Source organism: Callospermophilus lateralis, chromosome 13 (assembly GCF_048772815.1).
Source record: "Callospermophilus lateralis isolate mCalLat2 chromosome 13, mCalLat2.hap1, whole genome shotgun sequence".
In the NCBI taxonomy this organism is placed as follows: Eukaryota; Metazoa; Chordata; class Mammalia; order Rodentia; family Sciuridae; genus Callospermophilus; species Callospermophilus lateralis.
Genome location: NC_135317.1, coordinates 79,594,272 through 79,620,388, shown reverse-complemented (window position 1 = coordinate 79,620,388; position 26,117 = coordinate 79,594,272). Strand labels below are relative to the sequence as shown.

Genomic DNA, 26,117 nt, shown 5'->3' with positions numbered 1-26,117 from the left:
TTTGGGACAGTATCCTTTCTCTCTTCACAGAGCTCCATAGGACAGTGTTGTCTCTGAGGAGACCAAAACCATATAGTACCCTTCATGTGTCCTTGGTGGGCCTGGGGAGGCCTTTGCTGCTCTGACTGCACAGGTGCTGGAACCTGGCACAGAGAAGGTGCTTGAGGAAGAACTTCCTGGAACTGGGGGAGGAGTACCATCACATGGGTTCTGGGTTTGTTCACTCTATCTAGGTCCTGTTTGGGGTGCAGCTCCAAAGCCTGGTTCCCTAAGGGCCTCTGCTGGTTCTACTCCCCTTAGCTGACAGATGTCTCTCTGTAGGGAGGGAAGGGCCTTTCAGGACAAGCTCTGCTGCTCAAGTCCTAGTAAGGGAAAGCTTATCAAAAGCCCAGATTATGTGGTGGCCACTTGAAGATGAAGATCCCTGGTTCAAGGGTTCCCCGGCTCTTCCCTCCAGCACCCTAAACCATCCTAGGACAAGGATAAGGTGCACTGGCTGTGGGCAAGGGTGACCTCTCCTGCCTCCCATGGCCCCCTGACCTGGGAGACTGGGGTGGTGAACACACTTCACACATACATCACAGATGGTGTTCCAGAGTTGTGGCCCCTGAGAGCCAACCCTTTGTCCTGAGCAGCCTAGGATTATAGGTTATGTACATAGATGGGGTTTTAGCCTTGGGAAACTAGTATAATTTTCCTTGATTCCTCCCACTTTCCCTGACTCCACCTTCTCCACTCTCCTGGGCCCTGTCTTCCAAGACCCTTACCTCCTCCTAGGAAAACAGCTGTCTCATGCACTTGAACCAGGCATCCCACCACCTCCCCGCCTTCTGCCCCAACCTGTCCCATCTGACCCAGTCTCAACCCTGTTGTCTTGATCATCTTCCTAAAATACAACTCAACAGTCGCTCTGCCGTAATCTGCCCTTCTCCACCTTCCCCCACCTGGCCTGGCCTCTTCTCATGCACTTCCAAACGCTGACTACTCACTAAGTTTCTGCTCTGGGTTTTGCTCATTCTGTTATTTCTGCCTCATGTATTCTCTCTTTCCCTAAGAAAACGCCTCCTACCTTGAGAGCCAGCTCCAGCTTCACTTCCTCTGGGAGGCCTTCTTGGATTTGCCCCAGGCTGAAAGAGTGTGTCTCAGCTCCGAGAGTGTTTCCCACACACTCAAAGTGTGTGTCTCAGTCTAGCCACAGGTTTAAAGCCAAAGGCTCTGGAGTCAGACTGATGGCTTCACCTCCCTGAGCCTCCTTTTCTGCATGCCAAGGGGGAATAATAGGGTGCCTAGTCCATGGGGCTGGGGAAGATTAAATGTGATCGTATGTGTCAAACATCCAGCACACCTGCTAACCAGCTATTTCTCACTAAATGTTAGCGAAGGCTTTTATGTTGTTTTATTAGGTAATAAATTAAATGGTCTAAGAGCTTTTGTGGAGAGGGACTCTTGTTATTCAATTTGGGTCCCCCGACTGAGCAGAGTGCTGGCATAAGAGTAGGCATTCGGTGAACATTTATTGGATTTAATTTATTGATTGACATCATCTGTAATGAAGGGCATTTCAGAGGACCTGATAGACACTGGGGGAGAGCTGGGAGGGTAGAGGCTTTGTAGAGCCCTCAAGAAACCATGAAGGGGGCTGGGGATGTGGCTCAAGCGGTAGCGCACTCGCCTGGCATGCGTGGGGCCCGGGTTGGATCCTCAGCACCACATACAAACAGAGATGTTGTGTCCGCCGAAAACTAAAAAATAAATTAAAAAAAATTCTCTCTCTCTCTCTCTCTCTCTCTCTAAAAAAAAAAAAATTAAAAAAAAAAAAAACATGAAGGGCCTTTGCAGGAGGCACACTGCAGTCTCTGTAAGGGAACTTAACAGGGGTGTCATTGTGTGCAAAGGCACAGGAATACGCTGTGTCATGGATGCAGCCTGCTTGGTCTCTAGTTGGACAAGCCCTCTTGCCAAGCAGGACCAAGGCATGGGCAGGGAGTGCTCCCATCTTGGGGTCCCATGACCCTCCCAGCAAAGGTTGACAGCACTGGTGGCCGGTGCTGGTGCAGGAGTGGGGGCCCCTCCTCACCACTCTGCAGGTGCCAGCCTGCTCCCTGCTGGAACCCTCACCTTCCCTGGCAGGCTCCTGGTCAGGGCTGTTAGTTCCGCCAGGCAATCAACGGCTCCCACGTGAAATATTTTCCCTACAGAATAACCATTTTCATAGTGGCTGCGGGTTTTTTTTTTTTTTTTTTTTAATATCCTCCCTCTTCTGCCCTATCCTTTTCTCCAGCTCCAGAACATGAGCCCCCTCCTGCTTTCTCCCCTCTCTTCCTTCCCCATGTTCTACTGAAAGTCGGTTCTGTGCCTATACTGTGCTGAGGCAGACGATAACCGTAGATCAAATGAGCAGTCCTGGTCCTCAGGGTCTCTCCCCTGCCAACCTCTCCCTCCCTCTTACAGTCACAGGAGAAGGCCTGGCCCACAACTTTGAAGGAGTTTTGGGGTCGGGAGCAGGACTGACTTCATGGGCTGAGCCTGCATCCCGCCCGGGCCCAGACCTCAGAGGGGCCTGTGCTGGGTTAACACTGTTATTGTCCTCTTGAAATTCTTGATAATTTTGAACAGGGTTTTACATTCTCATTTTGTGTTGGGTCCTGCAGATTATGTAACCGGTCCTACTCAGGAGGGTAGAGAGAAGGAGGTAGACAAACTGGGGCAAGAAGTAGGCAGAGAAAACCATGGAGGACAGATGGCAAGGGGCTCCCTTCTCTGAACTTTCCATCTGAAATGGAACCTTGTCCATCCTTTCTCTGCAAAAAACCGATGGGCCGATGAGGGAAAGGAACACCCCAGGTCTTAAGACTGGCGTAAGATATTGTCTTAGGGTGAAGGGGCCATCAGGGGTGGTGGGAACTCTTGCTGGAGGAGCAGTGGAGCCCTCCCCCACCCGCCCCGCCATGAGCCCCAGCCTCCTTCTGGCCCACCTTTCCTCATGGATGCTGGTCCTCAGCATCCATCTTCTCCTGAGGATCTCTGTCCCACCTCTGTGTCTTCTTGAATCAAAGGCTCAGAGCTGGAGAGGGGAGGAAGTCACGGCTGACCTGAGTGAAACAAAAGAGAAGGACACGGGCCCTCTTCCCCTGCTGTCCTCCTGGCTTTCTTTGGGGCCATTGGCCTTTAGATTCAAGGTCAGCCTGTGCTCAGGAAGAAGGTGCTTGTACCAGCACTGGAACTCTCCATACACGATTTCTTTTAAAGAATACCTGGTGATATCCATGGGTCAGTTGGTGGTCTGCTACGAATGCCAAATCCGTCCCTTCTGTCTTGTGTTTGACTAATATGTGGTGGGATATGATGGATTAGAGAAAAACAATCTAGAAAGGGCTCATTAGATCAATCTAGGCCTCTGTGGGTGGTAAGAACGCCCTGGTTCCCAAATAGAAATGTGTCTCCTGCAGTATTTCTGCCCCCCATCCTTTTGGGAAAGACAGATTGGCAGAGTAGAGTTTGAGCTCCAGCATGCCACCCAGTTGGGACATTTGTCTTGATTTCTCAGGCCAATAGCCTCCTCATGTGAGTGACTCCGGCAGATCCCTTCAGGTTCTGATATAATGTGATTCTAAGTTTATACTATTGTCCTTCTGGGTCACTATGAGAAAGTAACTTCCTGCTGTCTAACCTCAAGCTCTTCTGCTATATCTTTCTCCCTGTTAGGTCCTCATCTTACTTTAGTCAAGTGGGACCAGGTCTCCATGTTCCCAGCAATCCACAAAGTCCTACAGAGAGATGACTTTCACACCACCCACCCCTTGGGTAGTGGAGAGTAGGGCTCCAACTCTCGCTTCCTCCCATCCTGCCCCAGACGCAGCCCTAGGCTGGGGGAGCTGAGGAGCAGTTTGGCCCTGCTGTTTCTCCTCACACAGGCAAGCCTGAACTGGCCCGCGAGGGCCCTGCTAATCTACCCTATTACCGCAGGTAAGAATTATAATCAGAAAGCACTCGAGGGGCCAAGGCCCACGTGGGAGAAAGAGAAGCGCTGTTGATTTTATTCCAGAGCTTAATTGGTATAATTGCTCTCTTCCTCCTGCCAAGCCAGAGATGGGATCAGCTCTCCCACCTGCTGATGGGGAGCTGCTCAGAAAGTTCTCTTAGTCTCAAATGGCGGATTCTGATGGCTGCTCAGAGGCTCCTCTGGCTCCTTTCCAACCCCAGGTGGCAGGAGAACCGAGGGTCCCCCTACCCTGGAGGGCTGAGGACCTTAGTGGAGCCTGAGCCCTGGCTCAAGGGGGCTGGGAGGGTTTCTTCAATGATCACTCCATCCCACCAGGAGGACTAGTAGAAGGAGGTGGGGAGGGACTTCTCTGTAGCCAAGGTGCTGACATTTGGGGGACCCTGAGAATCAGAGCATCCCAGAATGGGGAGAGGGGAGAAGGTAGAAGCTGGCATTGATCCTTTCCCCACTCCTGCTTTCTCCCTGCTCCTCCCTGCATTTTCTGGGGAGTCTACCTCTAAAGGGGTGTTTTGTCCTCACAAAGTCACCAGGACCTATAATTGCCAAGTACCTATAATTGTCTATTGCAATGGATATCACATTTAATACTAACACTATTCAATAATTTAACTTTTTTAAAATGGCCCTAAAACATGAATGCACTTATGAATCAATAAATCACCCCAGGGCTCATCTGGATAGTCTCCTTGTTAGAAGGGGAGAAGGAAAAAGGGTACAGTCAATAACCCAGTGCCACAGGAGGGGGGTCTATTGCTAGATCTGTCCAAAGGTTAAGTCTACATTCCATCCACACTCCCAGGAGCTCCCTGAATCGGAGTTGCTAGATGAAATACAAATGTCAGCAAAGCACAGTGGTGCACACCTATCAACTCAGCTACTTCGGAGTCTGAGGCAGGAGAATCACAAGTTCAAGGCCAGCCTGAGCACTTAGTGAGACCCTTTCTCAAAATAAAAATAAGCTAGTAAAACTAAAAAGGCTGTGGATGTAGCTCAGTGGTAAAGTGTCCCTGGGCTCAAACCCCAGTAATAAACAAACAAACAAACAGACAAATCTTGTATGGGAACTACTTGTACCAAAAAGGTTTCCTCATTTATCTGAAATTCAGATTTCACCGGGCATCATCCCAAATGTTGCAAGGGACATAATTTATGCTAAAAGTTACTTGTTATTTATCTGAAACTCAAATTTAAATGGACAGCATGTGTTTTTATTCCCTATCTCTGGCAATATCTCCTCAGCTCTTGGGTCACTCCCAAGTCCACCTGGCCTGAGTGAAAGATCTGGACTCCCTCTCACCCAGCACATACATTCAGGCCTCACTGATTCCCTCCATGTGCTCCTCCCACCCTCTTCATTGCCTGTTTGGGGACACTGCCCCATCCACAAGCAGCAGCAACAGGGCTGCAGGTCCCTCCCCTCCCCAGCCCGCTCCTCCACCTCACCACTGCAGGAGACAGGGGGGAGCCAGGGTTTTCTCTGCTAGAGCAGAAGGAGGCCTGGAGGTCCTGCAGCCTCACCTTCCCTAAGAGGAGACACAGAAGCCCACCCTGAGCAGGGGCCATGCTTGAACCAGTCTGGTAGAAGAGGCCCTCCCTAAGCTCTCCGGCCTGTAGGTTGCCCAAATGCAGAAGAGGGACTGATCAGAACCCTAGGTTACATGTGTGAGCATCAGTGCATGTGTGCCAGGCACACATGTGCTCACACATGTGCAGTCGAGTGGAGGAAGCAACTTCCTGTCTGTCTCATAGCACTTTCCCATGAGCCTCTCTAGGGCTATCTGCCAGCTCAGCCTCTGGGCTGATTTCCTGGACCTTCTCAAATAGGTGAGCAAAGTTCTCACTTCTGCCCACTCCGTGCACCTCAGTACTGGTATCAGACAGTGGGGAGGCCCATGGATTGGGGTTCCAGAGAGCCTGGGTTCAAATTCTAACTCCGAGGCTCACTAGCTGTGTGACCTTGGGCAGCTTGATTTCTCTGTAAAATGGGGCTAATAAGAACTACCTCAGGATGAGGTTGAGAGTTTCATGCTTGTATCTGGTGCTGTACTTGGCCTATGACAAGGGCTCAACAAATAGAAACAATAATAATTATTTGGTTGACACTGTAGAAACTGCACCCAGCCTAGGGCTTCAGGGAAGAAGGAATGTGATTACACTCCTTGGGGAGTCAAGTTCTAGGGCTCTGTGAACTTACCCATTAGGTAGGCCGTTGTAGAGGGCAAGGCCTAGACCTGCCTGACAGCCAGGCCCCAGTCCAGCCCCCTGGCTCCCGCATGCAGTGGGCTGCTGGGCCTTCTCCACTTTACCCAGTAAGGGTTGGTCTGGAATCTGGGCCCATTTCCCCTGCATTTTCCTGCCTTGAGGCCCTCATTCATGATATCCTGCTTCTTCCTTCTCCTGGTCTAAACCCTACCTTTCTTTAAGAAAGTCATCTCAAAATCTTCTTTGTGGTGGTCCTAAGCAGGACTCTGGACTTAGGGGTCTGTCTAAGATGGTGACCCCACTAAGAAGGCCTCCCCAGGGGCAGGAGGATGGTGTGGACATCTGCTGGTGACAGGTGAAAGGCGGAGGGATAGAGCTCTTGCAGTGATTGGATGGAGGGTCTCATGTCATTCTTTTTAATTTCTGTTTAGGGTTCAATTATGAGACTGTGTACATTTATTTAATTAACTTCTACCTTGCTTATTTGCATCAGTAACAGTGCAATAGATATCACATTTACTACTAACACTCTTCAATAATTTAATTTTTTAAAAAGGCCCTAAAACATGAATGCACTTATGAATAAATGAATCATCCAAAAAATTAGATTAAAATTCAGGCTTTGATTTAGTAAGTCTGGAGTGGGGCCTAAGAGTCAGCATTTCTAACAAGCTCACAGATGACTAAGCTGATCATCCCTGTATCACATGCTGTGAAGCAAAGGCCTAGAGAAGAATTGGATATGTCCACTGTTACCCTAGTGGAGTGGGATAATGGGGCCAGCATGACCAAATTGGGTTATATAACCTAGGCAGCTCAAAGGGTGGTCAGGCAGGTATGTAAATGCCAGAGACTGTTGATGGAATGGGGGTGAGGTATTCTGGGAGGGTTCCAGGTTGGTGTAGCAATCAGTGAGGCACATAAGCAATAATTTTGTAGAGGGTGCCAATGATGGCATAATGGTTAGGGATATGTACTTTGGAGCTGGATTGTCTGGGTTTGAATCCCATCTCTACTATGTATCAGATATTTGACCTTGGGCAAGTTACTTAACCTTTATTTACCTAATTGTTTCTCACTTGCAGAGTGCGAAGCTAGCAAATTATGAAAATAAAATAAATGACTTGATCCTTAAAACCTTCTTAGAACATAAATGCACACTCAGTCGGTGGGGGCTGTAACTACACACGGAACTGAAATTCAAGCAAGGCCGTGTGGTGGAGAATTGCTCACCCTGGACTCTGTTCCACGATGATCAAGGTCCACGCAGGGTAGATCCGCCTTCTAAGTATCTGCTGATGTGAACATTAAGGGGAATGGAGCTCTTTCAAAGAATACCACGTCTATGGCTGGCTGAGCTGCATAGTGAAGCAGTTATCATGAAGGCCAGGCAGTGTCTCGGTTTCCTGTGTGGGTGGTTGCCATTCTCCAGGCTTGGTTTTCTAAATAGGCAGGAGATAGGAGTAAGATGACACTGATTTGCCATCTATAGTTTCTGACTGGTAGGAATTCAAGCACACTGAGGGTGAGGCTGGGATGAGAGGTTACTTGTGTGCAGGAAGGAAACAAAGAAGCGGAATACTTTATGAGAAGCTAAAGAGACCCCCAGAGCCTCTGCATAACTTAACTGTGCCCTACAGGCACTGTGCTATCCAGGTCAAGAGCAACAGGGATTACCATTAGAACAGGGTACTTTTAGGGACTGGACACCACTGCATCAGTCAGGTTCATTTCCTGAGTTTCTAGAGCAAATGAGATGGATATGGCTGCCCCTTTCTGGACATAATCATTATGGAAAGCAACTCTCTCTTTGCTGATCTTCTGCCTCCAATATTACCCTTAGCCAATACCTACATGGTCTCTTAGGGGATCTTTCTAAAGCAAAAATCTAGCCATGTCCTTCCTTAGCTCAAAAGTCTCCAGGAGCTTCTTATTTTCTATAACATGGCATTGCTTATGAGACCCTTCAAACTTCTCTGTACACTTCTCTCATTCTTTCCCTCATTCCTCCTTCTGGAAGCCCTACCTGTGTGCTTTCAGGTCCCCTACAAGGCTACACTCCCTGTTTCCCACATACTGTTGCCTCTGCTCAGAGTTCTTCCCCGCCTTCTCCCTGACTGATCCTACTTGGCCATCAGTTCTCGGTATAAACACCGCTTTCTCCTGGAGGCAGTCCCTGACACCATGGGGCAGGTACCGTAATGCCTCATTGTGACTCTCGGTCTGGCTCCCACTGGACTGTAGGGCTCCAGGAGGAAGGACTCAGATGCTTTCTTCTTAGCAGCTGGCCTTTCTCAAACACTGCTTCTGGGACAGAATTATTAGGGTTTTCTGTCCAAGTCCCCTAGAAGCTCCCATGGTAACCTCTCTTGAGAGAAGGTGGTCCCCACACCTTTCTGTGCCTAGAAACACCTGGGGCGTTCTTTAGGGACATATTCCCAGGCCCCACCCTAGTCCTTCTGAACTCTCCCAGGGAGGGCTTGGGAGTATTTTCACAATGATCCCCAGGTGACCTAATCAGTTAGACCATGATGAATGAGTGATGACCACCAGAGGACCCTGTCTGGTGTGACAGACTTTGCCAATGGAGGGTGCCCCCTGTGGCGTTTTTGGTCCCATCAGGTCAGGATTGATGTGGGTGGAGGGTCTTCTCTAATTGCAGCTTTCAAGGGATTCCCTGGTCAGTTTTCACTTACTGCCAAGGCTGCATGTCAGTCTGTCCACCCAGAGCTCTCTTGCTGGAGATCTCGGGTGGTGGGTGGGGAGGTTTCTCCCAGGGGTTCAAGAGACTTAAAAGGGAGGATACTGGTAAAAATGACTTAGGGAAGAGAAAGAAGCTGTACCTTCTACAAATTGATCTGTACTGTTGGGATGATAGAAAGTCACCTCCTCTGCCCTTCATCCTGTGTGCCTGCGTGGGACAGCCATGGTTCAGGCCCAAGACCCCGTCAAGATAATAAAGTCCAGGAGTAGATCCATGGGTCATGGCTCAGCTTATCTGGGTCTCATGGGACCAGCTACATGGGGTGATAGCCTAAGTCCCAGACTGGAAGGCAGAGACAGTAGCACACTGATAAAAGGTATCATAACTTAGGCACACATGTAAAAAGCGAAGACAGGCAATTTCCTTGTTTGCTGAGCTACCAGGATCTGCAGACCACATCAGAAATCCTTGAGTCAGCCTGGAATCTCTGGTTGTTCACAGGCAAGACCACCTCCCATCTGTCTGGGGGAATCAGCAAACCAAGCGTTTCAATCAACCCAGCAAGAAACTCCAGGACTTTGGCAGAAGCCCCCCAAAACTCCTGGGTACTTGAGGGGACAAGGAACAGTTGGTGCTAGGGGTGGGTGATAGAGAAGGACTTGTGTCTTTGGGGAAGCATTTTTATTTGGTTGGGTACAGAAGGAGATTTCCCACTGTCAATGCTGGGGACATCTCTACTATATGGCCTTAAAGTCGACAAGGTTGAAAAAAACAATGTCACCCTCAGGAGAGCCATGGCATAGATTTGGAAGCCTGGGGAGGGGTGGTGGGGGAAATACTGGTTATCCATAAACAGGCTACGGGTCCAACCTTGGGTCTGAGAGGAAGAATTAGGATCACAGATAGAAATGTCTGGCATAAAAGGAACCAGAAGTGGTTTGACATAGAGGCCAAACAGGGGAACTTAAAGAAGTGGGATACAGGGTTAATAGTAGCCAAGTTTCAACTTTAGTCCCAGGATGGTTTGGAGGCCATTATTGAACCAGAGATTGATCTGCAGCCGTCCCTTCATTGACCCTCTTCCTCCTCTCTCCCACCAGGCGCCTGGATGCCAACCTCATCTCTCTGGTCCCAGAAAGGAGCTTTGAGGGGCTGTCCTCCCTCCGCCACCTCTGGCTGGATGACAATGCACTCACAGAGATCCCCGTCAGAGCTCTCAACAATCTTCCTGCCCTGCAGGCCATGACCCTGGCCCTCAACCGCATCAGCCACATCCCTGACTACGCCTTCCAGAACCTCACCAGTCTTGTGGTGCTGTGAGTGCTGTCCTGGCCCCGTCCCTGGCTGCGTCCTCCTGGGCCTGGAGGCTGCATGTTTTCTCAAGTTGGACGAGAAGCCTGGCTAGCTTTGCTCTTCTCTGCATGTTGCTGAACATCCTAGTCTCCCTTTCTCTTTTGTAAGAGGGATGAGGATGTCCATTCTCCATTGACCACATTAGATGAACCTGAAGTAAAATGACGTTATACCTATTGAAGGGCTCTAAGAGTCACTGTAATGCCAGAGTACTATAACATATGTATTATGTATGTACATATAACAAGTCTACCATGCTAGTTGGAATAGAAAACAAGAATTTCTTAACTAATTTCTATCATATTTGATGATCAAATGATGCAGTCGTATGCTCTGGCACAGAGATGGGATAAATTCACCTCATTCCACAGGTCTAAAGAAGCAAAAAAAGCCATCACTTGTAATTAGACAGCAAAGCCCCATCAGGGTAATTACCTGGGAGATAGCATCCCTGGAAGGAATTGGGGACTGGGGTGAACTCTGCCTTCCCAATGGGAACTTTAGAGTGCAAATTAGCTCCCAGCTAATTGCTATGAATGATTGGTAAGTTCATAGGGTAATTACTAAGGGCTTGGAGGTCATGTGTAATTGCTTTGAGTTACACACTAATTGCTACAGGAACATGTGTGTTGGTGACTCTGCTAAGTGGCAACATTACTTCCCCTGCTCTTGGAAATCTGGTGTGATTTTCCAAGCCAGGGAATGAATGATGCTTAGTTATATTTCAGAGATGAAAAGACAGGCACCAATTTGTTTGTCTAATTCTCTGTTCTGGGAGATTAGAGAACCAAGATGAATATTCTTAGGGAGCACATACTTCTCTCAAGATGACCACACCCTCCCACTCCTGGGACCTGGTGACATGTTTCTGGAGGATCAACAGAGCAAGGTGATTGGTCTCAGCTTTGGTGAGACCCATATCCCTGTGACTTCATGAGGGAATGAGGTCAGGCTCCATGGGAGACTACTGGAAGACTGAGAACTTCATCATGGGTTTCAGACAAATGGGCATCCGCAGGTGCTTATAGAGCTCCTGTGTGGACACTGAAGGGCCACAGGATGATGACACATAGCTGTTTCCCCCCAAGAGGCAATAGCAGAACAAATATGGGAACAGATAGCTGAGATGTTGTATAACTGATGTTAACATAGCCAGTTGGCAAGTATAGGTTGGTTCTCGGTAGCATAAGAATAGAAAAGAGGCTGATGCAATTATAAATGGGGGAGAGGGAAATTTCACAGGTGAGGTGCAGCTGGTCCTGGACCTGGAAAAATGGTGGATTTAGATGAGCAAAAAGAATAAGAGCATTGAAGTCAGGGGTGTGCAGCTACCTGTGAATAGTCCAATATGGCAAGCAGAGAGTCCTCAGGCAGAGTGTGGAGAAGAGATTGGTGATGGGAGTTTGGGGACTCACAATGTCAGAGCAGGGAGTTTGGCTTTCATCTGCCAGTGGGAGAGGGGAATTTGAAGCCTTTCAGGCCAGAGTTAAAAGAGAGTATTTTAAGAAGGTCGATGTGAAGGATGGATGAGAACAGGGGCAAATCAGTTATAGGGAGATCAGTTCAGAGGCTCTTATGCATCAAAGTCCAGGTTAGGGAGGGGGCAGAAAGGCTAGAAGGAAAGGCAGGCTGTAAGCAATTGTTTGAATGGAAAATTGATCTGCTTTACTGGGGTCAGAGGGTGGGAGACCAAGAGGAAAAGGAGTCATGGGTGACTTCACGGTTTGGCTGGGAGGCAGGGTATTGGCATGAAAGTCAGGCCTGTGAGAGAGTTAGGAGGCATGGGGACCCACTGAGCATAAGGAGGGACAAGGGACTAAGGGGGAAAAGTACTGGCGCAGGAGCAAAGCTGAAACAGAACTAGACTCTAGAATGGTAGAGTTTAGTGGCAGTTGGGATAGAGGTATGAAGAAAATGGACAACTAAAAACCCACCAGGAAGGGGGCGTTTATTCCCAGAAAACAAGGGCTGTTTTCCCTCCTGGAACAGAGGCTCCCTGTGGGCAGGCATCTGTTGCCCCCTCTGGAACTGACTGAGATTTAAATCCCAAGGCTCACAAAGCTCCTGCCCCCTGTCCTCCTCCCCGCATCTAGGGATGAGTCTTGCCTGTGGTCTTGGTATCTGAGCAACATCTTAGAGGCCAGCCTAATTTTTACCCCTTGGAAGTGATTTTTCTCTTCTGACTAAAGTTTACTTGTTTGTTTGTTTGTTTGTCTTGTGGTGCTGGGTATTGAACTCAGGGGTGCTTAACCATGGAGCCACATCCCCAGTCCTTTTAAAAATATTTTATTTAGAGGCAGGGTCTTGCTGGGTTGCTTAGGGCCTTGCTAAGTTGCTGAGGCTGGCTTTGAACTCACAATCCTCCTGCCTCAGCCTCCCAAGCTGCTGGGATTCCAGGCATGCACCACGTATGGCTTGAAGATGTTTTTAAATTCTTGAACTTTAATAATGTAACTTCAATATGTCACAGAATATTGGACATCTTGCATCTAATTTTCCTGGAGCAATGTATACTTTTGAGTTGCAGGCTCCATCTTCCTGGAGATTTTTTTTTTTTCATATTTTGTCTTTAACTGTATCTTCAGTCTCATTTTTTGGATTCTCTCCTTCAGAAATGTCAGTTACTCTGATTGACTCCCTTTGCATCACATTGATCAGTTACTGTTTTATCTCAAGCTTTCTCTCTAACACTAAATTAATTTGAGCAGTGATGATGCTGTTCCTTCTTTCAATTTTATTGACTAATTTTTCTTTTAATAATGATTTGGGGTCCTCAGGTTTTTTTTTTTTAATCTAGGATGGTCATTTTCTTTTCATTAAAAATTCTGTCTTTGAAATGCTGTTTGGGTTGTTTTGCAGCAGCAGGCACATATAATCTATTGCCTTCTGTTCCTCATTCATTAGTGATATTTTCCTTTTTCTGGCTGTGCGTGGGGAGCTGTTCAGCTATTCTGGCGGCATCGTCTTGGGCTCCGTTGGTTCTCCCCTCCAAGCTGCACTGTGTGCAGTGAGTACCAAGGATGAATTAGGTTCTGTCCTCTATTTTGGTGGGATGGTGAAGGGTGGGGATATATTTTGAGGCAGCATCCAATCTTTGTTAAATTCCTTGGGCTCTGCTTTCTCTACCTGGGTTGTGGGCAGAGTTCATTCCCTCTGCTCAAAAATACCTTGAGGGTGGGCGGGGTGGTGCATGCCTGTAATCCCAGCTACTCAGGAGGCTGAGGCAGGAGGATCTCAAGTTCAAAGCCAGCCTCAGCAACTTAGTGAGACCCTGTTTCAAAATAAAAAAATAAGAAGTACCAAGGATGTAGTTCAGTGGTAGAGCACCCCTGGGTTTAATCCTTAGTGCTGGGGAAATCCCCCCATAAAAACAGAAACCTCAAAGCCCCTTTGGCTTTAAGCTATTTTCTGCATTCTGTAAGTAGTCTGAAGTCTTTCTTTTACTTTTTCTTTCCCTTATTCCTTTTGGAAGCCAGAGGTAGAGAGGAAAAACAAGGACACTCATATAGGCAATTCTCTTGGACGTGGGTTTTAGGGAGAGTTCTTAGATTTTGCTTTCTTGCCAGTTCATTTTCTGGAAAAAGGAGCTGATCCGCTGTAGACTGTTCCCTTGGTCATCAGTTTTTGCAGTGTCCTTACAGTAGGCTACCTGTCTTTCCTGGCTTTGTTGCTACTGATAATATTTGGGGTGGGGTGGGGTCTGGCTTTTCTTTATTTTTTTTTCCCATTAGGAGTTGGGAGAAGAAAATTCTGTCACTTATTTTCAGTTAGCTATTTATCTTGGAAATCTCCCCTGAAATGCTCTCCTTCCTCTCCTAAACCCACACCTGCTCTAGCCAAACTCTTTACTACCCTGCGCAGAGAGACCAGGCTCATTCCCACCTGCTTGCCTCTGAGCACACCCTTACCTGTTCCTGGACTGCCCCTCCCCCGGCTCCTGGGGCTCACCTATCTTCCTGGCCTTGCTCTGGAGCACCACCTCTGGAAGCCTTTCTTGGTTCCTCTGGCCTCACCGATCTCCCCGTTCTCTCAGCATGTCCGTGGCTCCCTCCAGCTGTTACAGAAAGCTTAGCCTTTAATTATATGTTGTCTGCAGTGGTTTGCTCTTGGCTCCCCTAAGTACGTCTGGCCACTGAGTCAAACTGGCCGGGTCCTAGGGAGCAGGGTCATAGACGAAGCCTCAGACGTGAGCCCCTGTGACATCAGGCCTCTCCCAGTGCTTAGCAGGAGTTTGGTTTAGTCTTGGCAGGTCTAGGCCCTCCTCTCCCTTTTTACTTCAATAAGAAGTCAAAAACGATGTAACCTGTGGCCAAAGCAGCCCTGGCAATGATGGCTTCAGAAGTCGGTCTTGCCTCCTCCATTGGTCCCTGGAGACAAAGGATTAGACCTTGGGTCTAACTGGGGTCATTCTGTCCATGCTTTTGCCTCCACTCTGCTACGCCCACCACTGTGTGTTCTCGTCTGTTGTGGCCCTGGAGTGGTGGCGCTCATTCTGAGGTGTCTTTCCTCCCCACACAGGCATCTGCACAACAATCGCATCCAGCACCTGGGGACCCACAGCTTCGAGGGACTGCACAATCTGGAGACACTGTGAGTGGGGGAGTCCTGCTCAAGCCCTGTCCTGCCTGGCGATGAGAACTGCATTCCTCGAGTGGGGGATGTGGGCACGGGGAAGGGCCGGTCTGGGATGCTGGGCTGTGGCCCCAGGCTTGCTCGCCCACATGGCCTTCCCTGGCATTTTCTCTGGGATGGCACTCAGAATGAATTCTTCCCTCCCTCAGGTGGGTGGGAGGTGCCCTGGGGGAGTTCAGAGTGGCCCTGGGGAGTGGGAATCTAGGGTCCTGCCAGCAGAGACCACCAAAAAACCGCACGGTTTAGACAGAAACAAGGCTGCAGGGAGTATTAGGATATTAAGCCTGGGGACTAGACGGTTTGGGAGCAATGCCGGGACTGTTTGCCAACTGATCTAACTAGCTAAATGATTAATGGGGGGATGGCCCGTTCAGCACTGCAGTCTGACTATAAAAAGCACCCGAGCTGTTGACTCTTAAAAAGCCATATTATTCACACATCATCATCCTGGAATTCAGTTAAGGTCAAAATGCACCCAAAGCCTCCCATCACTTCCTCTGGAGTGTGGCCAGCCCCCGCAGAGCGGGCTGAGTGGGCCCCAATTGAGCAAACAATTGGCTGGCCTCTGTAAGTGTGGCTGCCCATGTCAGCTGGGTTCCTCAGGTCCCAGGAGAGAGCCGGCTACCACTGCCACCTGGTGCAGGCCTGGGAGAGGGGGCGCTGGAGAGAGAAGGATCCCCAGGTCACCAAGTGAGCCATTGAGGGTGGGAAGGGCTCACAGCACCAGTAAGATAGTTACTGTTCCTGCACCCCCCACTAGGTCCCCTTCCCCATAATCAATTCCCCATTTTGCATACACTCCCCACTCCCAAACACACACCCCAGAGCATCACTCCTGAGGTGAGGGATTTTCAAGAATCCAAAGCAGTGGAGGAGAAAATGCTGGAAGACGGTCGGTGGCTGGGAAGCAACGTGTTGTGGAAAACCATTTGGCAAAGTCTATCCCGAGAGGCCTGGGCACGTGTGTTTGTGCAGGGAGGGGAGTGGAGGCCGGGAGCGAAGTTCCACTCCTCTTTCCTGTGGTGGGGCTCCCAGGAGCGTGGCTGCTCTCTTGGGCTCAGCCTGCAGCAGGACGAATGACAGAGCGGGGCCCAGCTCCCCGTAGCCTCACTCTTCAGCCAACTCGCTGCAGAGGAGTGGGGTGTGGGGCGACATGCCCTAGCCTGGAGTCAAGAACATCAGAACCTCCTCCCCTGCCACCATGCGTGACTGGGGCTGTGTGCTCCCCCCACCCCTACTGGCTGCCACAGACAGCTGGTCAGTTCAAGCTGAACAGCCTAGCTCACTCCACCACCTTGGGAGAAAACTGATGCCCAGAGAGCTGGCATGACTTGCCCAGAGTAACTCCCCAACTATGGACAGAGAAAATCTTGGGTGCAATAATGAGAAAACACAGGAAAGTCCCTAGGATAGTGCCCTGACCGCCATCCTCGACCACCTGGTCAAATGGGAACTGTGTGAGCCTACTGTGTTCTAGGTTTGAGAGGCTCCTAAATGTGGGAGATGGCCATTTCCTTGGGGTAGCCCTGACCTCCATTAACCAGACTCCTCAGGAGACACAAGAGTGCTCGGGGCCATTCTTGGAGTTGCTATTCATCTGTAGGGCAGGAAGGAATCCAATGCCATTGGCCTTGGGATGGGGCGGGGGATGTTCAGTCTGCTGGGAAGTCAGGTGAGGAGGGGGCTCCTACACTGGGTGTGGGTTGGCATCTCTAAAAAGCCAGTGAGCAGCTGTTTCTTTCCTTCTGGGGCACGCTGCCTAATTCTTTCTCAATTAGCCACTGGATTGCCGCACAAGGCACTTGGCTCAGCTGGTGCTGGCTGAGTCACAGAGAAATCCTGCCGCTAAGCACCCACGGGACCTTTCATCTATCTACAGGAGTGTTTGGCTCCAACACACAAAGCCCACGGCTGTGCCCACTTTACAGATGGGAACGCCAAGACCCAGAGATGAGGAAAGTTCTCCCACTTCACAGTGTGGAGGCTGAATTGCCAACTGGCAAAGCCATTGGCAACGGATGACCCGGGGCGCAATGCCATTCTACCAGCTACATGACCTTACTGAAGTCATTGCCTTCTGAGTCTTAGTTTCCTGACCTACAATACGATGTCATCAGTAACACCCACTTTACAGGGCAGACATGTGCATTCAATGAGATGATGTGTGTAAAGTGGTTACAGAGTCCGGCAGCTGTATCAGAACCTGCCCTGTGTTCACTGCTCCTTCCCCATCCCCTCTTCTGAGAGCCTCCGTCTCAGCAACACCCCTCTCTTCCCCACCCATGAGGGGTAAACCCTTCTTCCAACTTTTGATCTCCAATTAAAAAGGGGGAAAGTGTGTTCTTTATCCTCTGTTCCCCAGAGCATTTTCTGGGGAGCCAGATGTGGAGGGGGAGGAGTGGCTGGGAGAATGAAAGGAGAAAGAAATGATAGTCAAACCTTTTAATTGTTGCATAATTGGCACGCTCGGCAGCCTCGGCTATTACTCGGGAGCTTTCATGTGAGCTTCTCACTGGAAGGGTATTTCTCCCTCAGGCCTCGTAAATCTCTGCCACTTAGACCTCTCTCATCTCTGGCAGCAGAGGGAAGATCAAACCCCCACGGCCCAAGCTGTGGTTTGGCTCAAGCTGTGGTTTGGCTCATCTGCAGACTCCTCTTTGGAGGGAGAGGTCCCCCCAGTCTTACCACCTGGGAAGGAGGGGCCAGGTGCGGGCATGCACACTCGTGGCCACACAGGCACCCTGAGCAATGCACACGCCACATGGCTCCCACCCTTTACAATCCTCTCTCCACATCAACGCCCCCACCCTATGCTCAGCACAGCACAGAGATGCCCATAGCAAATGCACCTGTGGAAACACAGCCCCTCTATGCCCTCGGCTCTGCGGGCCAGGCTGCCTGGGTTCCAGCCCTGACTCTGCCTCTGCAAGCTGGGTCAGCCAGAATATATGGCCTCGCCTCTGGAAGTCTCACTTTTTTCACCTGCACAATTAGCTCCCACAAAAGTAAGGGGGAGGGGTTTGGATGTGGCTCAGGAGTAGAGTGTTGGCTTAGCATGCGCGAGGCCCTGGGTTCAATCCCCAGAACCACAAAAAGAAAGAAAATCAAGAGGGAAAGAGCATCCTACACCAGAGTCTCTACCTTCAAAGGAGCCAGGCAAATCTAAGCAAACCCAAGTACTTTGGGCAGGGCGACAGGGCTACTGATGGACAGCATAAATCCCACAAATGCCACATGAGGCCCTGGAAGACAAACCTTGCTACTGTCTGAAGAAGTCTGGTCTCACGGGAAGAGTCCCAATGTAGTCACCATTCCAGACTGTGCCAAGAAACCTCAGCCAGAGGGGGCGCTCTGTCCTGCACCCATGACTTCTTTCAGATCCCACAGTGAAGACAACCCACCACCTGTTGGGAAACTCAGAATCAGAGATGGTCTAGCCCTCAGCCTATGAAATAGCAATTTCTCCACTTTCTAGATCAGACCAAATATACAGATTTGGGGCCAGGTACTCTGGTTTCCATAGTTCTTATGTGATAGAAACCACTAGAACCCATACTCAGCCTCACCGTACTTTGCTCTATTTGGCACTCATTACCTCAAGCCCAGAGCACTTAGAGGACTTCCTAGGTATTTAGGTTGAGAGGAGGAATCATGATGTAGAACCACCATGGGAGGTTTCTTCTACCGGGAAGTTTCAGGGACCAGAAATCAGGTGTCAGGACCTCTAGGTCAATGCTTGGAATTGCAGCCTTGGAGACCCCCTGACAACTAAGGAGCCTCAAATTCCTGGTTATACTTAATAAAAATTTCAGTGGAGGAGGTAGAGACATGCTCCAAGGTAGAGTAGTCGCTTAGCATGCGGGAGGCCCTGGGTTAGATCTGCAGCACCACGAAATCAAAGCGCCCAGCAATCCCAGTTGTATTCTGAGGGGCCTCTGTATCTGGAAACTTGAAGTCTGCATCCAATCTGGAATCCAGAGGGGGCAGGTCCCAGCATGCATGTGGGGACAACCGTGCCTCCATTCCTTCAGCCTGGGCAATGATCTCTGGGCCTTGTTATAGCCTTGTTAAACAAATCAGGCCCTACTGGAGCCTGGGCGGGCTGGACATTTTCCCTTGGAGAAGAGCCTGGGTCTTAGTGAGAACAGAAACCTCCTGGCTACAGCGCCTTCTCTAAATCAGGACCAGGATTAAACAGGGGTCCAGGAGGGGAGGAGAGCAAGGCAGGAATTTATAGAATTCCTCATTCTAACACAAAATTGTACGTTCCCTGTCAGACCTCTACTAGTGACAGATGTCCCAGTGATCTGTTTCTGTGGATCATGGAACATTTTTACTTTAACAGCCATTGTGGCTGGAAAATATTCCCCTGTATCTTTGTCATTGAAACCACAAATACCAACAGGTTTTACTCTCAACTGGCTCAGACTGGGCCCTGAAAGTATCTGGTACCCCTGTTCTGGGCCTGATGATAAACCTTTGGCCTGGCAGATTGCTACCAAGGTTCTTCTAGGGCTCAGAGCATCCTGGGGAAGATCAAGGATTAGATTTGATTTGGTAGATCTGGGTTCAAATCCTGATCCTGCCACCAACATGTGACATGTGCAAATCACCTGACCTATCAAGAGTCTCTGTTTCCACAGATAGAAAAATAAGGATGGTATTTAACAATTCAAAAGTCTGCTGCCAGGATCAAATTAAATGAGATAATCCATAGGTGCTTCCTCTATGTTGCCTTTCTCTTTCCTGCCCTCTCATTTAATGTTGCATGGAATGTGTCTGAAGGTGGCAGGGAGATTTTTACCCAGAGGTGACTCATTTCCTCTATAGGATGAATAGGAAGGAATTCCCAGGCAGTCAAGATGTGACTGCTGCATTAGTTTCCTGTGGCTTCCATAACAAACAACCACAAACTTGGAGGCGTAAGAAAACGGCAATTTATTCCCCCACAGTTTTAGAGGTCAGAAGGCCAAAACCAAGGTGTTGGCAGGGTTGGTTCCCTCTGCAGGGTTGGAGGCAGAATCTGTTCCATGCCTTTCTCCTGGCTTCTAGTTGCTGATGGCAGTCCTTGGTTTAGAGACTCATTCCTCCATGCTGGGTGTGGTGGCGTATGCCTGCAATCCCAGCTACTTGGAAGGCTGAGGCAGGAGGATTGAAGGTTTAAGGCCAGGCTGGACAACTTAGTGTCACCTTGTCTCAAAATAAATGAAAAGAGCTGGGAATGTAGCTCAGTGGTAGAGCCCCTGGGTTCATTCCCCAGTACCACATGCATCCATGTATATATGAGACCCATCCCTCCAGTCTCTGCCTCCATGTTCTCAATGCCATTTTGTCTGTGTCTCCTCTTCTTTTAAGAGTATTTATCAATGGATTTAGGAGCAGCCCTGTTGATCCATATGGACCTCATCTTGAGATCCTTCACTGAATTCCTTCTACAAAGATTCTCTCTCCAAGGAAGGTCACATTCACAGGCACCAGGGGTTAGGACTTGGGCTTATCTTTTGGAGGGGGAGCTACAGGTCAACTCGATACAGCTACCCACTGGCAGGCTCCCCAGCAGAACCCTCTGGGATCAGGCTAAAGGGTAGACAGAACCAGGTGAATCTTGCCAATTTGCCTTCTTATCTCAAGGCAAGTGCAGATCATCCTGAACTAAAAACGGTTCCCTTCCATTAGGAGAATTTGAAATTTTTGTACTCAGAGATTGTCTCCTCTCATTTCCACCCCACACCCAACCACTTTTTTTTTTCTTTTCTTTTCTTGTTTTATTTAGAGGCAAGGTCTCACTGAGATGCTTAGGGCCTCTATAAGTAGCTGAGGCTGACTTTGAACTCACGATCCTCCTGCCTCCCAACCCACTGGGATTACAGGCATGCACCTGGCCCCCAACCAACCACTTACTGAGGAAGACAAAACAGGAATTTTGTTTCCTCGTGTTACAGATGGGGAAGCTGAGGTAGAGAGTGGATGACTTCTCCAAGGCCACTCAACTGATTAAGAGGCAGGATTGGAACTCAGGTTTCTTTGCCCTTGGCCCAGTGAACCTCTCGGACCACACCGCCTCTTGAGGCTGAGAAGCGAGGAACTCTTTCCTCTCCAATTCTTAATCATCTTACTTCTGTGGGTTTATTAGTTGCAAATTTGTGGGCTTTTGTGGCTTATAGAGGAATTTGTTGTTCCATATAAAACCTTTTTTCTTCTGGCTTCCCCACAGAACCACTAATGACTTTTAACAGGCAGAAAATTGAGCTGCCCAATGAGTTTGTCTTGTGTTCTGTGACCATGATGAGTTATTAATAGTTCTTCCCAGTACATTCCCTTTCCCATCGCCCTAGCACTGGGGGGAGCCAAGGTCGCTGCTCCTGTCAGCGCTGCCCCTTCCTCCCCTGCTAGAAATGGGGCCAAAACTTCCATTCTGAACTCCACCCCACCCTCACTCCCACAGGCACCCCAGCCAGCTGGTCTGGAATGGAGAGGGAAGGGAGGGTTAGGGGAGGGACGCTGGGCCATGGGATCTTTAGCAGATGCCATGGAGATCAGGTCGGGCCCTTGCATGTCTGTAGGAAAGAACTGGTAAGAATCAGTTATTGCCACTCTTTCTTCTGCCTCTTTAGATTCACCCATTCCATGTTTATTGAGCTCCTAATATGGGCCATACCACTACTATAGGTACTGGGGAAACATTTACAAACAAAAATGTAGCCCCTGCTATCACCGAGACCACAGGGTTCTAGAACAGAAATGTTGAGGTCCTTAAAACTTATCACAGATGTACCTTTCCCAGCACTCCTGACCTCATCACTCTAACCCCTTAACCTTGGCATGCCCCTGGGCTCACCTGCTATTTACACTCCTTCCCTTTGGGTTCTCATCTGGTCTTGTTGCAGAAAGCTGGGTCCTTGTCCCTAATGCCAATCCAATAATGAGGACACTGTTTTGAGAAAAGGGAAAAAGAAAGTTTATTACTTTTCTAGCAAAGGAAAAATACAGGAGACTCCTGTCCCAAAGGCGGTGATTCTGCCCATCATCAGGAATGAGGGCTTTTTTAGAGGAGATTCAGAGAAAATGAAATTAGGGAGGAGAGATCAGGAAGGAGAAGATCAGAGAGGAGAAAGTTAGGGAAAAGAAGATCAGGGGGGAGAAGATCAGGGAGAAGAAGGTTTAGAAAAAGAAAAAAAAAAACATGTAAGTTTCAAAGCCACAGGGATACAGCCAAAGTATCCAGTGAACCCTGTTACAGTCTCAAGGTTTTCAATACAGTGTATTTCTTGATGACTCCAGACCTCTCCCCAAACTCCAGTCTTAAGTGTCCTTAAGCAGTTTCCTCACAGCCCAGGAGCTGGTACAGATGTCTCAAGCTTTAATCTAGAAAATGCCCTGACATGGACAGAACCCACAGCAATAATAACTCAGCCTTGCCTTGGGGCAGGGTCACTTTCATATAAGCCAGTCACTCAGAACCTTGGGGCAAAAGTAGAACAGAGAATTAAAGCCAGGCATGGTGATGCACTTTTATAACCCCAGTGACTCCAAAAGCTGAAGCAGGAGGATCTCAAGTTCATGGCCAGCCTGGATAATTTAGGGACACCCTGTCTCAAAAAAAAAAAAAAAAAAGTGCTGGGGATGTGGCTTAGGGGTTAAGTGTCCCTGGGTTCAATCCCCATTAACAAAAGAAAAAGAAGAAAGAATTGGGGGAAGAAAAAAAGAAAGAATTGGGGGAAGTCTTGAGTGGCATGTCATGCTCCTCTTTGGAAGACAGATGCATGTCTTATGGAGGTCCTACCGACAGGACAAGGCCATGGGAGGCAATAATGGTGGTGCTTCAGCTCAGGATGGGAAGTATTTGTCAATAGAGTAATTCGACAGTGGCCGCTAGTTAGAGGCACAAGTGCTCCACCATCGCAAAAATTCAAGCAGAAAGGAGACCCCCATCCAACCGGAATCTCAGAATCAATTCTTGCCGTGGGGGCCGGTTGGACTCTTACCCTTTATCTCTCTTCCAGTTCCAGGTTTCTGCAATCCAGGTGCTTCATTAGGGCAGGGCAACCCATAATCTCCATATCAGAGATGGGCACTTTCATGAAAATCAGCACCCTATTGCTTTGGGTATATTCTGAATGTTCTCTCTGGCAAGGCAAAGAGTGTAGGTGGAGGAAGGAAGGGTGTGTCTGTGCCTCTCAATAGAAACTGATGACAATTTTACTAATTGCTGCATTTATTAATGGGTGGCCTTTTATGTAGGTTGTTTAGAAGGTAAAACAATGCAATTAGTCATAAGGGTTTGCTGCTTCCTGGCTCTCCAAGTCAACGGCCCCAAGCACAGGGCTCCATCTGCAGCAGGGAAAGAGCAATTAAGAAACCTGTTCATTGTGCTCATTTGCCTTTGTTCCAGGCCTTTAGGAGATAAAAGTGGTTCTGAGTTTACCATCAGAAATTTCTGTGTTTTGTTTTTCATGCTATGTGGTTATGCTCACTTAAATTCCCCCACCCTCCCCAACATGTGCCCTTATCTATGATCTGGTAATAAACACAAATATTAGCCTTGAGAATAAAAATGTAAGTGGAAACCCAATTAATGATATTCATCTTTCTTAATTGCTGCAAAAAGAAGATAGACCAACTTGTGTGCCTCCTGTTGTCTAATGAATGAAGCAACTGTTCTCATATGTAATGTCTAGTGAAAGGAAGAGGTAAAAGGAATTGGATTTATTTGGACAGCTACTCTGTGCCAGTCTCTGGACCAGGTGAACAGAGCAGCATCTGCAGGTGAAGAAACAAGCTACATAAATCAAGTGACTTTTTCAAGGTAACATTTGGTCAGGGAGGTTGCTGGGGATGGAACGTAGGGAGCAGTTTACCACTGAGCCACATCCCCAGCCTCTTTTTTTTTTTTTTTTTTTAAGACAGGTTCTCACTAAGTTGCTTAGGGTCTCACTAAATTGCTGAGGCTGGCCTCAAACTTGAGATCCTCTGCCTCAGCTTCCTGAGCCATTGGGATTACAGGCATTGGTCACGGTGCCCAGCAAGGCAATCTTATACACAGAAGACCAACAACTTTAACACAGATAGTAAATAAAGCCAGTAACTGTGATACACCTGTAATCCCAGCTATTCCAGAGGCTGAGGCAGGAGGATCACAAGTTTGAGGATGAACTAGGGAAATCACAAAGACTCTATCTCAAAAATGAAGGGAATATCTCAGTGGTACAGGGTCCCAGGGTTTAATTCTCAGTACTGAACAAATGAATCAATAACATGGATCACATATCAAAAGATGTTTAGCTTCTAAGTCATAAGTATTTGGTTTTGACATGCTTATAAACACTTAAAAAACTCCTACAGAAACCTCCTCCACTTATCCTCTTTCCCATTCTCCCTAAAATTTCTTCTTAGCCCTTCTGGTTGGAGCCCAGCTAGGGTCCAACTCTGGGTAGTATAGAAAGTGATTTAAGCCAGGACCCAACAGGTCTGAGTTTGAGTTCCAACTCGAGGATTTTCAGCAATTCACCTCTTTTCTCCAAGCCTTATTTTCTTTATCAAGAAAAAGAAGGGGCTGGACAAGATGTCTGTAAAATCCTGCCATCTCTGCCTGCTGGTCCACAGTGAGGCTCCATAGAAAGATGAGGAGCTGGCCATTTCTGCCCAGGATATGGCCGTTGAGCAATGTAGAGCTTGGGTTACCTTTTCAGCTACTTTGACCAATTTCAAGGGTTTTGATTGGATTTGGCTGGAAACAGCTAAGCAGATGAAGGGGAGGCTCAGCTATGGACAGCTGCAGCTTCCGGGCTGATGCTGGCTGGAGTTCGGAAGGATTTCTCTTTGGCCTCAGCCCCTCCCCATCTTCTTCTAGCTCCCAGGAGCAGCAGTGAGAACAATGAACTGTCCCTGAGCTTCTGGCTGATTCTGGGGGCTATTAAAGATAATGGATGGATGAGTTTTCCAGCTGAAGTTTAGGGCATCCTGTCACAGGATAAGCCCAAGCCTGTGGCAGGGGAGGTCTTCCCTGCAGTCACCAAGAGGTTGCATGTTAGAGTCAAATGCCAAAGGGCCAAGACACTGCCTCAAAGCCACCAGCCACAAAGGCTTGAGGAGCCCATTTTGAAACCTTGCCCAATGGGCTCAAATGATCATCTTCAACAGCGAACATTCAAATATGTGGCCTTGGGCCTGAGCTGCAGGAGATCCAAAAGTGAACCCATATGCTTCCTGACCACAGCAAGCTGTCTGCCTCATGGGAGTGACCGTGTGCACGTGGATAACGCCACTCTGGACTTGAACTGCCTGGGCTTTGGTCCCAGCTCTTCCATTAGGAGCTGTGGGACTGTGGCCAAGTGATGACCTCTTTGTGCCTCAGTTTCTATCAAAATGGAAGTACTAATGGCACCTACCTCAGAGGTATTAAATGGACTAATACATGTAAATCACCTAGACCCATGACAGTTACGTAGTAATCACTGTTATTACTGCCACCATCGTCATTACCAGTCCAAGGCTGGTCCATGCTGAGGAGAAAAAACACCAGAAAAAATGCGGAGAGAGGAGTGAGTAATTCGTTCTAACTGCAGGGATGAGGTTGGACTCGTGGAGAAAGGTATATTTGAGCCCAACTTCAAAGGGTTTCAACAGCTGAGGATGTGGGGAAAGGGCATTCCAGGCTGAGGCAGGAGCCGTCCAAGTAAATATACAAGGGCGTGAAGATACAAGGAGGGTTGAAATCCAGATGGAGCTGAAAGATTGGTTAAGGGCATCCGAGCCCGTTAAGGAATTTGAACTTTGTTAAGTCTTTATTCTGGAAGCCTTTTCAGATTTTCAGTGGAGGAGAGTGACAGAGTCACTTTTAAAGAATTCTTTTTTTTTTTTTTTTTTTTTTTTTTGGCAAATGCATCGTAGCAAAGAGTGTGGGCTCCAGACACCCAACTGACAGGGTTCAAATCCTGGCTGTGACACTGACTTAGTTGAGGTGGCCTAAATTGCTAACAAATAGACCAAAACATGCATAATGGCTGAAACACAATAGAAGTTTATTTTTGGATCATTTAACAGTCCAAGGGGGAGTTTCTTCTTGGCGGGTGGCCCCCCTCCACAGGGTGACTCGGGAACCTGGCTTCTTGGGTTCTTGCCATCCCCAGGCCTCATTGTTCTTGGCATCTAGTTGGTGAAGAGTAGAGAGACCATGGAGGAGAAACGCTGGCTATTTTATAAACCCTGGACTAGAGGTGGCAC

General features: G+C 48.6%; 1 protein-coding gene across 1 annotated transcript in view; it reads left to right on the top strand.

The window, feature by feature from the left end:
* The window catches only part of Lgr6 (leucine rich repeat containing G protein-coupled receptor 6), a 118,955-nt gene that overhangs the window by 65,306 nt on the left and 27,532 nt on the right, over positions 1 to 26,117 (top strand). Inside the window, exons 5-6 of the mRNA XM_076832282.1 lie at positions 10,010 to 10,225; positions 14,781 to 14,852. Of these exons, the coding sequence (XP_076688397.1) occupies positions 10,010 to 10,225; positions 14,781 to 14,852 (288 nt within the window). The remainder of the gene's footprint in view (positions 1 to 10,009; positions 10,226 to 14,780; positions 14,853 to 26,117) is intronic.